Source organism: Trichechus manatus, unplaced genomic scaffold, assembly GCF_000243295.1.
Source record: "Trichechus manatus latirostris isolate Lorelei unplaced genomic scaffold, TriManLat1.0 scaffold00076, whole genome shotgun sequence".
NCBI lineage: Eukaryota > Metazoa > Chordata > Mammalia > Sirenia > Trichechidae > Trichechus > Trichechus manatus.
In genome coordinates, this window is record NW_004444012.1 from 10,864,675 (window position 1) to 10,880,916 (window position 16,242).

At 40.3% G+C, this 16,242-nt stretch overlaps 1 protein-coding gene across 4 annotated transcripts in view; it reads left to right on the top strand.

The window, feature by feature from the left end:
• Positions 1-14,077, top strand: part of HAUS2 (HAUS augmin like complex subunit 2) — a 34,630-nt gene extending 20,553 nt beyond the window's left edge. For 2 of the 4 annotated variants that reach the window (XM_004380673.3, XM_023735183.1), the window contains exons 2-6: positions 2,503-2,595; positions 2,964-3,033; positions 8,543-8,675; positions 10,035-10,143; positions 12,261-14,077. In XM_004380673.3, the coding sequence (XP_004380730.1) occupies positions 2,503-2,595; positions 2,964-3,033; positions 8,543-8,675; positions 10,035-10,143; positions 12,261-12,470 (615 nt within the window). In that variant the 3' untranslated portion in view covers positions 12,471-14,077. Of the gene's footprint in view, positions 1-1,102; positions 1,168-1,217; positions 1,384-2,502; positions 2,596-2,963; positions 3,034-8,542; positions 8,676-10,034; positions 10,144-12,260 lie in introns of those variants that run through there. The other 2 variants (XM_023735182.1, XM_023735181.1) reach the window with 2 other exon arrangements.
• Positions 14,078-16,242: the final 2,165 nt, after the last annotated feature.

Below are 16,242 nucleotides of genomic sequence, written 5' to 3' on the forward strand. Positions count from 1 at the left end.
TTTAGGGTTTCAGGATTGTTGTTTTCTCTGTTTGGCTTAGTTTTTTGGATCTTTGCTGTGGAGGGACGGCGTGGTGCTTCTGCCTAGAGCGCCATTTTGCCGGAACTCCCTGGCTGTAGTATTCTTGACTGATAGTTTTTTTTTTTTTTCTTCTTTCAGCATTTTAATTATATCATTCCGTTATCTTCTGGCCCCCAATGTTTCTGAGGAAAAACCAGCACTTAATCTTACTGGGAATCCTTTGTATGTGACTGTTTACTTCTCCTCCACTGCTTTTAGGATTCTTTATTTATCTTTAATTTTTGAGAGCCTAACTATGATATGTCTTGGTGTAGATCTCTTTGAGTTTATCCTCCTCGGGGTTGTTTGAGCTTCTTTGATTTGTAGATTCATGTTCTTCGTTAGAATGGGGAAATTTTCTGTCATTATTTCTTATATTCTTTCTGTCCCTTTCTCTTATCTCCTTCTGGAATTCCTATGATGCATATGTTAGGTCTGTTGTTGTTGTAGTATAATTTTATTAAACTGTGCTCAGCCTTCTTGAGCTGCCGTTCTTGTTGCCCTTCAGAGTCTGTCACTTTAACTATCTTATCCTCTAATTAGCTGATTCTTTCTTCTGCCTGATTAAATCTGTTGATAAGTCCTTCTACTGTGTTTCTCATTTCAGTTGTTGTCCCTTTCAGTTGCAATATCTTTATTTAGATCCTCGTTTTGTTCTCGTGTTCTTTTCCTTATTCCTTTTAGCTCTTTGTTTATGTTTTCCCTTAGTTCTTTAATATGTTTAATGTTGTTTTATTATATTCTTCCTTTTTTTGCTCATCCCTAGATGTGCTTTCACTCCCTTTGTCATGTTCATTTGGATGGGCCATTGTTCCTCTGTTCTTTGTGCGTTTTGTGGTTTTTTGTTGGGGCATTGGAATGTTTGAGGGTGTTCACTTTCTCAGTTTTCCTCAGTATTTGATGTTTTTGCCTGCACTTCTTTCTGCAAGAAACCCTTAGGTGGGCAGAGCCTTTGCCTTTGCTTACCATTTCCTCTCTCTCTCTGTGATAGCCCTGGTTTATTAGGATTTGAGAGTTCTAGATCTCATTTTTTGTCTTTCAGTCTCTTCCAACACAGCAGAGAACACGCTCTGGCCAGTCTGTCCACCAGCGGGCACTGCCATTCAGGCAAGATATCATGTACTAATCAATCTGTCCACAAGGGGGCACAGTCCCTCCCTCTCTCGTTATTACTCCCCTCCCTTCTCTGTTTCCGCAGTCATGTTTTTAGTTGGAAAACCCACACCCAGCAAGCCCCCTTCAGGGTTGGGTGTTGTCCTCTGGTTTTGCCTGAAGTTTCCTTCCCTGCTCTGTGGGGTCTGCTTCATCATGAGCTTCTTGAGGGTATGGAGCTTGTTTCATTCATCCTTGTATGTTCCATTGTCTAACTCAATAAATGTTTGTGAAATTCATTATCAGAGGTTAACAAACTTTTGCCCCTAAGGACCAGAGAGTAAATATTTGAGGCTTTGTAGTCCATAGAGTTGCAACTATTCAGTTCTGCTCTTATAGTGCCAAAGCAGCCAGAGATAATACGTAAATGAATGAGAGAAGCTGTGTTCCAGTAAGATTTATTTCTGGACTCTGAATTTAGATTTCATATAATTTTCACATGTCACAAAATATCATTCTTTTGATTTTTCTGAAACAATTAAAAAATATAAAAACCATTCTTAGCTCATGGGCCATGTGAAAACAGGTAGAGGGCTGCATTTGATTCGTGGGCTATAGTTTGCTGATCCCTGGTGTATATGATTTCTAAAGTTCTTTATAGTGCTAACATTCTAGAAGGAAGAAGAGGATAATGAAAATTTTGGTTGAAGCCAAGGCATGAACAAGATAAATATTCTGAGATGAGCTGCAACTTAAGAAAAGGCTGGAAGGGCAGCATAGCAAAGAATAATAGACTGGAAGGATAAAAACCATTAAACATTTAACATTATTCCTTTTGAAGAATAATGATGACTGGATTCAAACATTCCTCTAAGAAAGTAAGAATATGCACAGAGATAATATGAGTGACTTGTAGCCAATAGAGATCATTTAATGAATCATTTAAATGATTCCATGAGGGAAAAAGTGTTTTTAACCTCAGGAATATTAGAGAGACTAGGTCTGTGTCATTTGGAAGGGTAGAGGTAATTCTCCAACTACCTCAGCATTAGAATCCTCTGATAAGGTATCAGTAATGCAAATCTATTGTGTATGGTACAAATGCTTTAGATAGTAGTATAAAGTCGTAAAGTTTTGTTTGTTTTTTAAATATGTGGGCAAGTGATGTGTGATAGTGAAGCTTTTAACAACAGGAAATACACATTGCTACTGTTTTGCTGTATACTTAATGCTCAAAGGCAGTATTGGACATAATATAGGCTCATATTTGAGACCCATGAGCATGCTGTTTCAAAGCACACAAACACTTTCTGTGACATAATGCTGCTTTCTCTGTTCACTTACCAATAGGAGATGTTAAATATATCCAAGAAATCAGCCTCTTGCTTTGTGAACTTCTCCAGATTACAGCAGATCACAAATATTCAAGCTGAAATCTACCAGGTAAATTATGTTAGACTTTTTACTTTCTACTTTTAATACAGGAAAAAAAAAAACAAACTTAATTTGTTCAAATATCACCAATTCCCTTGCACTTAGAACGGTGTCTGGCACATAGCTTGACAGATATTTATTTGTAGTCGTTAATAGTAGTAATAATAGTAATAGTAGTTAGTAGTAATGGTAGCAGCAGCTGGACTTGATCACCAGCATGAAAAGGTTTGTTAAATCTGCTGGGATCTCATAACAGATCACCTTCCCATACCTTTTAAATATTCCTGGGTGAAATGTATCCATTTTTATCAGAGTTCAAGACTTTTCTTCAGGCTACTTTCTGAATGAGCTAAATGTTACTTTTGTTCCTAATATAGAAAAACTTGGAAATTGAACTCTTAAGACTAGAAAAAGATACAGCAGATGTTGTTCATCCTTTCTTTTTAGGTAAGTGATTTGGTTACATGGGTAATCATTGGGATTTGAACTTTTTCTTGGATTACCTTAAGTAAGCAACAGTCAACAAAATTATGATATACCATAATTTTTCCAGGTATTGCAACAAAGCTAACAAAGCCTCCTATTTCTGTGCTTAAATAGAAGTCCTGTTGGCTTGACGGCTGCAAATAGCATGAAAAGTGACTAGACTGGGAGATCCTCAAAGTCAGGAGAACATAAGGAATGGCAGTTGGCATGGTTGTAATAGAGAATGTATATGGGAAGATGTGAAACTGATTGGGACACAGAGGGATATAATGGGCGATTTCTTTGTTCATATTAGAGACAATTGCATTTGTCCTCTGAATTAGCAATCCTACTCTCAGGCACTGACCCTGAAGGGTGCAGAGTTTGTTGATTGCAGCATTGTTTGTAATTAGAAAATATTGGAAACAACCTAAATGTTCATGCTTAGGAAATTGATTGAATAAAGTCTAGTCACGTCACACACATGCTTTGTGGAATGAGGAAGATCCGTATGAATTGATATGGAGTGATTTCCAGGGTATATTGTTACATTAAAAGAGCAAAGTACTAAAGAATTTTGTTGGTATGCTACCTTTTCTATAAGAAAAAATGGAAAATAAAAATGTGTGGGTGTTAGGGTATATATATCTGCTTATTTCTACAAAACGAAATAGGTGGGAACAAGAACAGTGAAAAGGAGTAAGAGAGGGAGTGACACGTCTCAGTCTGTCTTTTTGTAAGTTTTGACTTTTGGAACCTTGTTACTGTTATATATATATTCAAAAAAGAAAACTAAATTGAAAGGATAGGGGAAAATCCTAAAATTGATTAGAGGCAAAAACATGCAAACCCAACTATTTCAAAGAATGCATAACAATATAGGATGAAAAAAAGTACTAATCTATATAAGTTTTGAACACGATTCTTTAGCTATATACTGTCAGTCTAAAGACAAAAAGAACAAATCTTGAGCTCTACTTGGTACGTTTGTTGTTTGTAGTTGTAGAGTGTAGCAATTTGGAAACTGTTTTCCATGTATTAAGCAAATGAGTAAATGTTAATGTTGCCAAGAGCCAAAGTTCTTTCTGTGGGAGAAGGGAAATAGAGATGTGGAAGTGAGAAATAAGGGACAACCCTGTGATGTTGGATTGGAATTAGAGGTATTAATGTGAAATCATGATTTTTCAATATACAGGTAGTCCCCCACTTACTACATATTCAACTTACAATGAACCACACTTACAACCATTTTTTTTTTTTTTTACATCTTATTGTTAGTAATATGTACTACATATGATGTTACCGCACATAATTTGCTGATGTTATTCTCAGATGTTCACTTGCAGATGATCAATTTTATGACTTACTGTTACAAATACTGCTGTATAGCAGGCTATGGCAAGGTCTACGATGAAGTTGGTGTCGGGAGTTGTAACGGATAGAAAGTTGGGCAATGTTCAACTCTAATGACATGGGATGTTTGAGCTGCACTCGCATCTGATACGACTCCACCTTCATTGTTACAACACTGGTGCCGACTTCATTGTAGAACCCGGCTTACGGCGTGACCTTACTCAGCGTTTCATACCATCCAGGGCTTCGAACCTATTCTTCTTGGTTCAGGCAGGGCTGAGGAAGTGAAACCAGAACAGACCCAAATATTTAAAATTTGGTGAACCAGAATGAGAAAAATTACAGGTCGAAGCCCTGCTAGAAACCTAATCTCCCTCTTAGAAAACAAGGGCAGTGTACATGTTGTATAGCAACCAAATCTCTAGCCCATTGGGTTTTGAGCAGAGTTGGAAGAAGTGGTGCCTCAATCAAAGATGGCAGCCAGCCATGCTGCTCTGCATGTGTGTTGCTCTCTGCAGTCCTGCCAACAGTTGAGTCTCACACATCAGGCTCCTGGAAGGGCTTACTATGTCTCTTCTGAGTCTCCCATTCCAGGGCTTGGACCTGTAATTTTTCCTGTTCCAGTTATCGTTCTGGATCACCCAAATCGTAAAAATTTGGGTCTGTTCCGGTTTCACTTTGTCAGCCATGACTGAACCAGTTCAAACCAGTTCAAAGCCCTGGTACCATCAGAAGCATCACTTGTTAATTTGAAGCTGAGTTGTTCGAGTTTCTCACACTGTAACACCTGCACTGCTTATACTCCCAACAATACCCAAAAACCCACTGCCGACAAGTTGATTCTGACTCATAGTGGCCCCGTAGGGTTTCCAAGGCTGTAAATCTCTACAGAAGCAGACTGCCACATCTTTCTCCCATGGAGCTGCTGGTGGTTTCAAACCACTGACCTTTCGGTTTGCAGTTGATTGCTTTAACCACTGCACCACCAGGGCTTCTTACCCTCAACAATATGTTTAGCAAAAGAAGTCATGCCATTGAAAGTCCTAATCTAAAAAAAAGAAGGTGAGGAAGCCTCTAGACATAGTTATAAAGATGAAGATCATTAAGGCCTATGATAATGGAAAGAAAGTCGGTGAAATAGCACGTGGGAAAGGACTGTCTCATTTGATCATTTCGACAATCATTAAGGAAAAGAATAGGATTTGGGAGGCAGTTAAAGGAGCGACTGGCATAAAATCTACAATTTTAACAAAGAAGAGGCAAGGGCCAATCCACGAGATGGAGAAGCTGTTGATGATTTGGATAGAAGACCAAATCCAGAAGAGGATTCCTATGAGTTTACTGATGATTCAAATGAAAGCATGCAGCCTTTTTGAAAACCTGAAGGAACAGCAAGGAGAAGACTACCACAAATACTTAAAAAATGCCAGCAAGGTCTAGTCTGATTGCTCCAAACGCAGATTTGGCTTACATAACGTGAGTATTACTGGAGAAGCAGGAAGTGCCCATGTTGAAGCTACGGAAAAATTCAAGGATGGGCTGGACAAGGTGATACAAGATGAAGATTATCCACCAGAGCAGATTTTCAACATGGAAAAAACGGGGCTTTTTTGGAAAAGGATGCCAGAATGGACCTATATTCACAAAGAGGTGAAGTGGATGCCTGATTTCAAGGTATTTAAAAACAGGATCATGCTGCTGCTTGGAGGAACTGCTGCTGGATTTAAATTAAAACCTTTTCTTGTTTACCATTCTGAAAACCCCTGAGCACTCAAGGACATTGACAAAAATAAGCTGCCTGTCTACTACAGAAGTAACTTCAAGTCCTGGATGACGATTGTGTTATTCAAAGGCTGGTTTTTAAATTGTTTCATCCCAGAAGTGTGTGCCTACTGCCTTGAAAAGAGCATTTCTTTCAAGATTGTGCTGCTACCTGATAATGCTCGAGGACATCCTCTTCATGTAACCCATTGCCTTCGAGCCGATTCCAACTCATAATGACCCTATAGGACAGGGTAGAACTGCCCCGTAGAGTTTTCCAAGGAGCAGCTGGTGGATTTGAACTGCCAGCCTTTTGGTTAGCAGCCAAGCTCTTAACCACTGCGCCACCGGGACTCCTCTCTTTACATAGATGATCTAAATCAAGAGGTGAAAGTGGAAGATATGACAGATGTGATTCAGCCTGTGGGTCGAGGTGCAATCACCACTTTAAAGGAGTAACTACCTATATGGATTGCGTTTGCCCAGGTAATAGCTCCAACAGATGGAGGTATGGTAACATTGTGTGATTTCTGGAAGAATTATAATATTCTTCAGTGTATCTGGAACATTGACTCTTCCTGGGAGGAAGTTAACAGGAAAATGCATGTAGGGGATTTGAAAAAAATGGCTGAGTTATGTGAACACACTCCAAACGTTTGATCAGGGTAATATAGTGAAAGAGATCGGTGGGAAAATTGTCCAATTGGCACGAACACTGAATTTAGAACTTGTTATCGTCCATGTGGAACAGCTCATAGATCACAAGGAAGGGGCATTGACAGATCAGGACTTTAATGGATTTTGAAGAGGAAAGAAATGCTGAAGAAGAAAGAAATAATGAAGAGGAAGGAGACAAGGTGTCAAAAAATTTTACAGTGAAAAGATTAGCTGGAGTTTTTTCTAAACTAAACCAGGGGCTTCAGTTGCTTGAAAACATGGACTCAAACGCTAATCGCTTTGCTAAAGTCTTTACGCAGATTTGGGAAGCAGTGAGATGTTACCACGAAATATATGAAGGAAAAAGAAAAGGACCATGCAGACAGCTCTCACTAATTTTCTGACTAGAAACACTATCCCCATCCCCAGGGATAATCCAGATGATCCAGAACCTTCCACAAGTGGAGTCATTACCACAACTGACAAAATGCCAACGTTGTCCAACTCTTCTTCATTGTCGGAGTAAATTTTTATGATTTGTGTTTTTTTTTCTTAATGTATGTATATATGTATTAAAATATATCTATCGTATTTTAAGCATGTTGCTTACAAAAATACCTCGTGGGGGAAGGGTGCATTGGCAAACAAATGCAGAAGGTACGCATTATTTGCGTAAAAATATGTAAGTTTATATGTAATGTTTCCCACTCCCAAAGAAAAAGAAAGATTGGATTTATAAAGGTACTGATACTAAAAGACAATAATAATGAAAACTTAAAAAAGTGTTCAACTTAAGTCAGAACCGACTTTCAACAGAGTCATCGTAACGGAACCCTGTCCTAAGTCTGCGACTATGTCTATATATGGATTTTTTTCTGTCTCTGTCCAATGAAAGGGTCTAGAATGACACCCTATTGGTAATGAGTACACCTAGTGCCCAGATCTTGCTTTCTAAGTACTATTCTCCACTGAAAGGAAACACAGCTCCTTGGAGAAAAGACTGAGTCGAGGACAGTAGCTTGACTACTAACCTAAAAATTGGTGGTTTGAACGTAACTAGTGGGACCATGGAAGAAAGGCCGGGTGATCTTCTGTTACGGTTACAGCCAAGAAAACCCTGTGGAGTATTTCTGCTCTATAACACATGATACTGCCGTGAGTTGGAATTGACTTGATGGCAGTGGATTTGGCTTTTTGGTTTATGGGTGTGTAAAGAAATGTTAACTTACAATCGGTAAATGTATATGGGAGTTCACTGAATTATTCTGAAAACTTTTTGGTAAGTCTGAAATGTCTTTAAAATAAGAATTTAAAAGAAGAAGCAATTAGCAGCCATTAACTGAATTCTGGGAAAAATACTGAGATAATCAGAAATAACTTGTAAGATGACTTTTTAATGTTCCATTTAGCATATTAGTGGCAGGGATCAGAAGAGAGTCTATGTGAAGAGTATGGCTCCAACTACAAAAACTGAACTAGGAATCGAGTTGAGAAACACACAGAAAGAATTTAGCACGGGATTTGGTGGTCAGTAGGAAAAGTAAGAGAAAGTAGTTGACGTTGAAACTGATATTGGCATTAAAAATAGCAGAAGGGAGAATTTAGGAGGGAAATGGTGAGTTGGACATTGGTAGCATTCAACCAGAGCGAAGGGGAGATGATGATTCCAAAGCTTACTTGTTCTACTGTGAATTATAGTTCCTGTTTCTGATTTATATAGCTCAGAAATGTCATACCCTGCAAAGCATGAGTAATCACTTGGAAGCAGTGCTGAAAGAGAAGCGGTCCCTCAGGCAGAGACTGATGAAACCCATATGCCAGGAAAACTTGCCTATTGAAGCTATTTATCACAGGTAAGACTGAAAAATAGAAATTTAAGAGATTGGTATTTTTACTCTGAGGATAGTTTTTGTTTAGACTAGTAGCTACTTTGTAGCATAGTTCATTAAACGATATATCAGTGATTGTATCTGTCAGCATTATTATTAATGCTGATGCATTAAAGCAGAAAGAAAACCCTTTGCTTTTTAAGAATTGTAGCTACGGTGAAGAGAATGGAGTTCCTTTTCCCCATTGGGTTCTGGAAATTAAAAATTATGACTTTGAAAGAAATTAGGTCCATACATGCAGCAAAGTAGGTAAAAATTGTTTTAATTATGTATAGACTTTTCGATAAAGTAAATTTATACTTGAGTTAGTGTTGCCTATATATAAAAATTCTTTTGGGAGTGGTGTGGACTGGGAGATGGGGGTGGGGGGTGCTGCTTAAGCAGGGACAGATGAAAATAATGTCAACTAAAGGAGGGAAAACTGGGTTCTGCTCTCATCTTTGCTGTTTATGTGCGTCAAAGGCTTGGGCGAATGACTTAAATTTTACATCGGTTTCCCAGTCCATAGAATGGAGATGATTTCTGTTGCTCTCTTCCTCATAGGAGTATTGCAACCGTCAAATTGAAGATGTAGGTTATCACTAATAAAAGAAGAAGCAGGCATCTTTCTCCACAAGTGCCTCATTAGCTGACCCTGAGCATATCAGTGTCTTAAGTGTCAGTTTTTACTTTGTAGTAAAATAGTAATCCCAGTTCTCATGGATGTATTCAGTATCTATTCAGTGGAGTACACTGTCAATACATATATTGTACTACATCAAAGAACTGAGTGATGATTTTAAAGCATTTTGCATGTTTTTGTGAAGTACATTTACCCTTACTGTCCTCACTTTTCACTGAGAAAGAATAAATTGAAATGGAGTGAGGTTTTATCTAGGAAAAACCCTTCAGTTATATAAGAAAGAAGCCCTGGTGGCACAGTGGGTAAGTGATACGGCTGCTAACCAAAAGGTCGGCAGTTCGAATCCACCAGCTGCTCCTTGGAAACCCTATAGGGCAGTTCTGCCCTGTCCTATAGGGTTGCTACGAGTTGGAATTGACTCGACGGCAACGGGTATATAAGAAAAATTTAACACTGAGGTTTGTGTAACATTAGGTTGGGTTCCAGCTATGATTAGTATTGTCTCTTTCCATTTCTCTATTTGTGTGACAAATTAGGCCTTGCTTAGAGTGAAAGAGAAGGACCATTTTATCACTAACATTTCCATGAATATAGAAATATTGTTTCTGGCTTGATTGTGATTCTGTTATCTCAAAAGTAAAAGAAGGGGAACACAAAATAATTAAGCTAAAAAAAAGTTCACTTTTTTCTCCCTCTCGCAGATACATGGTACATTTGCTGGAGTTGGCAGTGAATTTCATTGAGAAATTAGAAACCCATCTTGAAACAATTAGAAATATCCCCCATTTAGATGCAAATCTAAAGAACATGGTAAGTGTTAATAATAGCATCTTAGTACCGCATCAGCTCCTTTCACATTATTTTTCTTTACTTTTATACCAAAATTTCAAATGTGTGATCTCTTTGCTTAACTTTTTTTTTTAATTTTCTTTTTTTTTTATTGTACTTTAGATGAAGGTTTACAGAACAGATAGTTTCTCATTAAACAGTCAGTTCACGTATTGTTTTATGACATTGGTTAACAACCCCACGACATGTCAACACTCTCCCTTCTCCACCTTGGAGGACCTTTTTTTTTTGGTGAAAACATGCATAGCCAACGTTATACCATTTTAGAAGTTTCTACATGTACAATTCACTGACATCGATTACATTCTTCCAGTTGTGCTGCTATTCTCACTATCCTTTTCCAAATTATTCTATCACCATTATCTTCAACTCACTGTCCCCCAGGCTTCCCATCAAATCTTTTGAGTTGCTGTTGTCAATTTGATCTCACACAGGTAATTCTTTTTATTTTTTTGTACCTTAGATGAAGGTTTGCAGAACAAATAGTTTCTCATTAAACAGTACACGTATTGCCCTATGACCATGGTTAACCACCCCACAACATGTCAACACTGTCCCTTCTCAACCTTGGGTTCCCTATCACCATCTTTGCTTAACTTTTTGATGGTAAATATGAGCTGATTATTTAAAAAACCAAGATGGCTTTCCTCTTCTACATCATTTTTCTTTAGAAGACATTTTACATTCTTTTATTCCAGCATTTAATAATTATGTGTTGTCTTAATTGCATAAGGGGCTATGTCATAGGTATTGTGGGAGACCAATCTCTGCCCTGAAAAGTCTCAAAAGTTTGGTGGGACAGCTATAAAATACATACTTTCTATTTTGTATTATTGTATTTGCATAATAAGTACAGCTGAGAATTATAAAGAAGATGCTGTCTACTGAGCACAGAAGGGAGGGGTGACTTTCAACTTAGGGGCATTGGGAGTAGAAAGGGAAGGTAGAAAGACTTCAGTGAAGTTTTATAGAGGAGTGTGTGGTGAGCTGAACCTTGTAAGTACCAGTGGGATTTGGATATGCATCAGACAAAAGCAACAATGTGAACAAAGGCATGAAAGTCAGAGAGCACAGGCGGTTGGTTGTACTCCACTTTGGCTGCTGTCTCCTATCAAGGAGGGGAAATTAGCTCCGGGTTAGTTTATGGTACGCCATGAAATCCAGAGTAAGGAGTTTAGACTTCACTGTCTGAGTACTGGGGACACATTGAATGTTTTGTTTTTTTAAGTGAGGGGCACAAGGGAGTGACATGATCAAAACTGTGCTGTAATCATGGGGAAAAGAGTGGACAGATTAGACTGAGCCTTGCTCCTCAGAGTGTGGGCAGAGAGCGTCAGCATTAGCATCACCTGGAGCTTGTTAGGAATGGAGAACTGCAGACTTCATTTACCCTAGACTTTCAGAATCTACCATCTTTTAACAAGATCCTCAGGTGAATCCTATGCACATTACAGAGAAGCTCTGGGTTAGAAGAAAAGGCAGAGAAACTTGGAGAATAATTATAGTAATTCAAACAAAAGATTTAAAGCATGGGAATACAAAGGATCGTGTAGGTTTTTAGAGAGATTTTGGAGGTAGAATTTCTAGATATTGGCTACTATTTGGATAAAACACACATCCAAAGTAATAAAGTTTCTAGCCTGGGTGACTTGAGGGTGAATAGGATCAAGTATGGATTAAAGAAGTTAAGGAGTTTGTTTTTTGATTTGTCTTGCATATGTAGTAGATATCCAGTCAGTGTTTGTTGAACTGCAGTTAAATTGAGTTTGAGATAGTGTTTGTCCAGGAGGAGAATTCCATCAGACTGAAATGTGGGACTGAATTTTAGGAGAAGGTTAGGTTTGACAGTGTAGATTTGAGGGTCATTTGCACTGAGGTGATAATTGAAGACGAAGGAGAGGTGAGCTCACAGAGAAGATGTGCACTCTGAGAAGTGGGGGAGCAGGGTTCTAAGGGGCCTTTGCATTAGGGGGCTGGAAAAAGATCCAATGGTATCATAATTATTTGTGACAAAATGAAGAAAAATTAATGACAGGTATGTAATTTCTCTCCTGTTTTTTCCCTTTCAAATGTTACAGAGCAAGGCTTTAGCAAAGATGGATATTTTGGTAACCGAGACAGAAGAACTGGCAGAGAATATACTCAAGTGGTGGGAACAACAAAGAGAAGTTTCCTCTTGTATCCCTAAAATATTAACTGAAGAAAATTATCTTCATAAACATGACATTATAATGCCTCCTTTATCTTTTAATTCTAAAGTCCCTGTCCAAACTATTAATGCTAAATGAACATCAACTGTTTATTTTTGCTTCCTTGTATATAATCATAAGAAGTCTATTTCTAATCACATGTGACCTGGGTATTCATAGGCTTTGCTGCTGGCCACACTAAAAGAGCCCTCTGTATATTAAAGTACCAGGATTCCAGGTTCGTTAAGACCAAACTGAATTTTCCTTTATTTTCTATGTATTTTCATTCCACTTTTCAGTGAAACTAGTGAGGATCAAATACTAGTTATGCAAGTTTATTGGACATGAGTGCATTAACCATTTCTCAGGCAACGGAGTCTCTATTAAATATCTTTAACCATGCATATTCCTGAATTGGAAGAGTCTTCTTGAATCTGAAAATGCCTGTGCAGACCATTCCTGTGGAATTGCGCAAGTGTGCAGCAAAGCGTTAACGTCGCAAGTCTGACTTTGAAAGGCCTGCTTACAACGTTGGCCCTTGACTGGCATCTGAGAACTTAGATTTCAGGAGTGTTTCCATCACCTTAACTGATAAGAGTGGCTAATTGTGTGGTTTGTGCTGAACACTTGCTTCCCTTCTGGAGGTCTAGAATTTTGCTACATGTTAGGCAGGAGGTGTTTACATGACTAGTTCCAGTAAAAACCCAGGGCACTGAGTCTCCAGTGAGCTTCTCTGGTAGACAACATTTCACATGTGCTGTCAATTTGTTGCTGGAGGAATTAAGTGCATCCTGTTTGACTCCGCTGGGAGAAGACTCGAAGCTTGTGCTTGTTCCCCTGGACTATGCCCCAGGGGACTTTTGCCTTTTCCCTTTGCTATTTTGCTTTGTATCCTTTCACTCTTAACAATTCATAGCTATGAGTGTGACTATATATGCTGAGTCCTCCTAGCAAATCATTGAACTTGGAGATGGTTTTGGGGACCTCTATCACACTAAGCAGTTCTTGGGGGTCTTCACTGGCAGCCTGAGGTATAGGCAGAGGAGAGAAGTAGAGCAAAGAAAAGAAAAAAGGCACATTCTAAAAAACTTTAGAGGTTTACCTTATAAAGTGCTCAGGTATTTTACCTAGTCTAAGATTATTGTGTGTATAATAGGGGGTGGTATACTGATACTAACAACTGACTCAGAAGGTACTGATTTGTATCAGTAGTATAAGTACCCCTGGTTATTTTATTTTCAGACTTGGGGTTCTCTTTTACTTTAAAATGTGTACATCAGTATTTTTGTACTGTTGCATTCTCTGTATGATAGGGGCTCACTGATCTCATCACACTCCTTAACACAAGAAAACTTCATAACACAGTAAATATGATGAATAAAGTAAATTGTTCATAAGGAAATAGGATCTTTTTTTTAAAAATCCTGGTGAAACAACCAGAAATCATGTTTTGAAGTCTCCTTTGCTGACTTGTGCCAATGGCATGTAGACAAATGGTCATAGTGTCTTAAATGTCACCTAACACTTAAGCAAAGCCTTCAGTTGTATTTCTTCAGAAATCTGTTCAAGCTCAGCCTTGGTTTCAAAGCTTTGTCTTTGTGTGATTTCCTATATTAGTTTATATATGTATGTATATATCTTTCATGTTATATTGATATGCCTGTTTTTTATTTTTGTTTTGTATCTTTTTCAGAATATTGAAGTAAACCTGTAATTTCTAACTGAAATTTTGTAGTCCTCGTCTGAATCCTAAGTGATACAAAGGAATGATTTCCTATGTAGCTTACACAGCTAAAGTATAAGAATAGACTGTCTGACTCACAAAAGCTTCAGGTAATTGAGTCTGAGGTCTGCCTCAAAGAGAAAAGATAATTTAGTACTGTGATAGATTCAGTAAGATATGATTGATTTTTTGTTCAACTTTTAGAGACGTGCTGTAAGACTTCTGAATTTGGGGTGGGGCTGGGGAGGGGAGTATGGGATTATGATGAGCTGCTTTAGCTACTATAGTATGGAGAGTGATAGCACAGGTTCTAGAATTAGACCTGGTATTGAATGCAGGTTCCACTTACTAGCTGTGTTTTTGTAACTTATTTAAATCAGGCTCGATTTTCTCATCTGTAGAACAGATGGTAACTATATTTCATGGGCTCCTCATGGAGTCTTTGGAAGATTAAATGAGATAATACACGAAAAGCAGTCAGTTCCTAGCATATAATAAGTGAAAGTCAATGCTATTATTAGCTATAACCAAAGTAGCACCATCCCCTACGTATACAGAGACCATCACTATACCGTCTTACCTGCCTTTTTTGCTTTTTCATTGCACGCAGCACCATTGACATACACTTATTATGTATTATCTCCTTTCCCAGTAGATTCTGAGCTTCATGAAGGCAGGGACTTTGTTTTGTTTGCCACTGTATCCTCCGCGCCTTAGGACAGTGCTCTACTCTTCGTAGATATTCAATACTTATTTCTTGATGAATTAATGAACCAAATCTGATCAAACAGCATTCCCTCCAGGACCACAAGAACTGTCAAGGTGGCCAGGAAGTTCCAGCACAATCAGAAAAGCTCCTGAGAGCGGTCACTTCAAACTCCTCCCCACTCCAAACTCCTCCCCCACTAGACTCCACCCCTACTCCAAACCCCTCCCCACTCCAAACTCCCTCCCACTCCAAACTCCTTACTCCAAACCTCTTCAAAGAGGAACACTGTTCCCTAACGGGGAACAGAAAAAACAATCGTTCCCCATTTCATTTCAGACCCTAAAATTTAACCACAGCATTGCCAGCTCTGGTCAAAGCAGTAAATAAAAACATTTAGCGAAGCACTTTTATAAACTGCCAGGCGTTAACCAAAATTTAATGAATTTACTTGAATCTATCACGTGCAGGCAATCCAAGAACAGGGGGAAACAAGCTCCCTCGCTCCCAGCACGAGAGGCCTGGACAGGCCGGATTTGACCTGTGCCCTCCCGCGTGCCGGGCTCAGGATTGGCCGCCGCTTGGCAGGCACCGCCCCGACCGGGATGCGCCGCTCCCACGGTGGGGCGCGTCCCAAGAGGGGCGAGGGGCGGAAGGAGGAGGGGCGGGGCCGGTCGTCCTCCCGCCCACCAGCCTCAGGATTGGCCGCAGCTCGGCGGGCAACGCCTCGTCCGGCCTGCGGCTAGAGGCGGGGCGGGGGCATCCCTAGAAGTGTGTGGGGCGGAGCGAGGAGAGGCGGGGCCGGGCGTCCTCCCGCCCACTGGGTTCAGGATTGGCGGCGGTTCTGTGGATTCCACCCCACTGGGGCTGCGGCGCGCGCGTGGGCGGGCCGTCCCCGGGCGGCGCGTGGGGAGGGCGGGGCTGAGGCTGGGCTTGGGGTTGGGCCTGGGGTTGGGGCTGTGGCTAGGGATGCAGCCGCTGGACCGGCCTGCTGGGCTTGAGCCGTGGCCAAGGGATGGCGAACGTGCGAGTGGCCCTGAGGGTCCGGCCCCTCAGCAAGAGGTGAGTGTGGGCGGGAGTGGGAGCCTGCGGTGTCTACTGAGCTGAGAGGAGCTCGAGGTCTCCGCTTCCCCCTGAAGTGGTTCTGGCGCGGAGAAATCAGACACAAAGTGACCCGGGCGCCACGGTCCGGAAACCGAGAAGACCTGGTGGAGCAGGGGCTCTGGTCGAGCCTTCGCGTCCTGCCGGGCGCAGTAGCGGTTCCCGGAGGGCCTCAGGGCGGGCTGCACTGTGTCTGCCCCTGGCGTCCCGCCAGCGGGAACTTCGAGGGACTGCGGCTCAAGTCTTGATGCCGGGTTTGGACCATTCTCACAGGGCACGTTGAGAAGGGCTGGGAAAGGGACCGACAGTTTCCTCTCTTGGTGACTCTGGAGTCCCTGCGA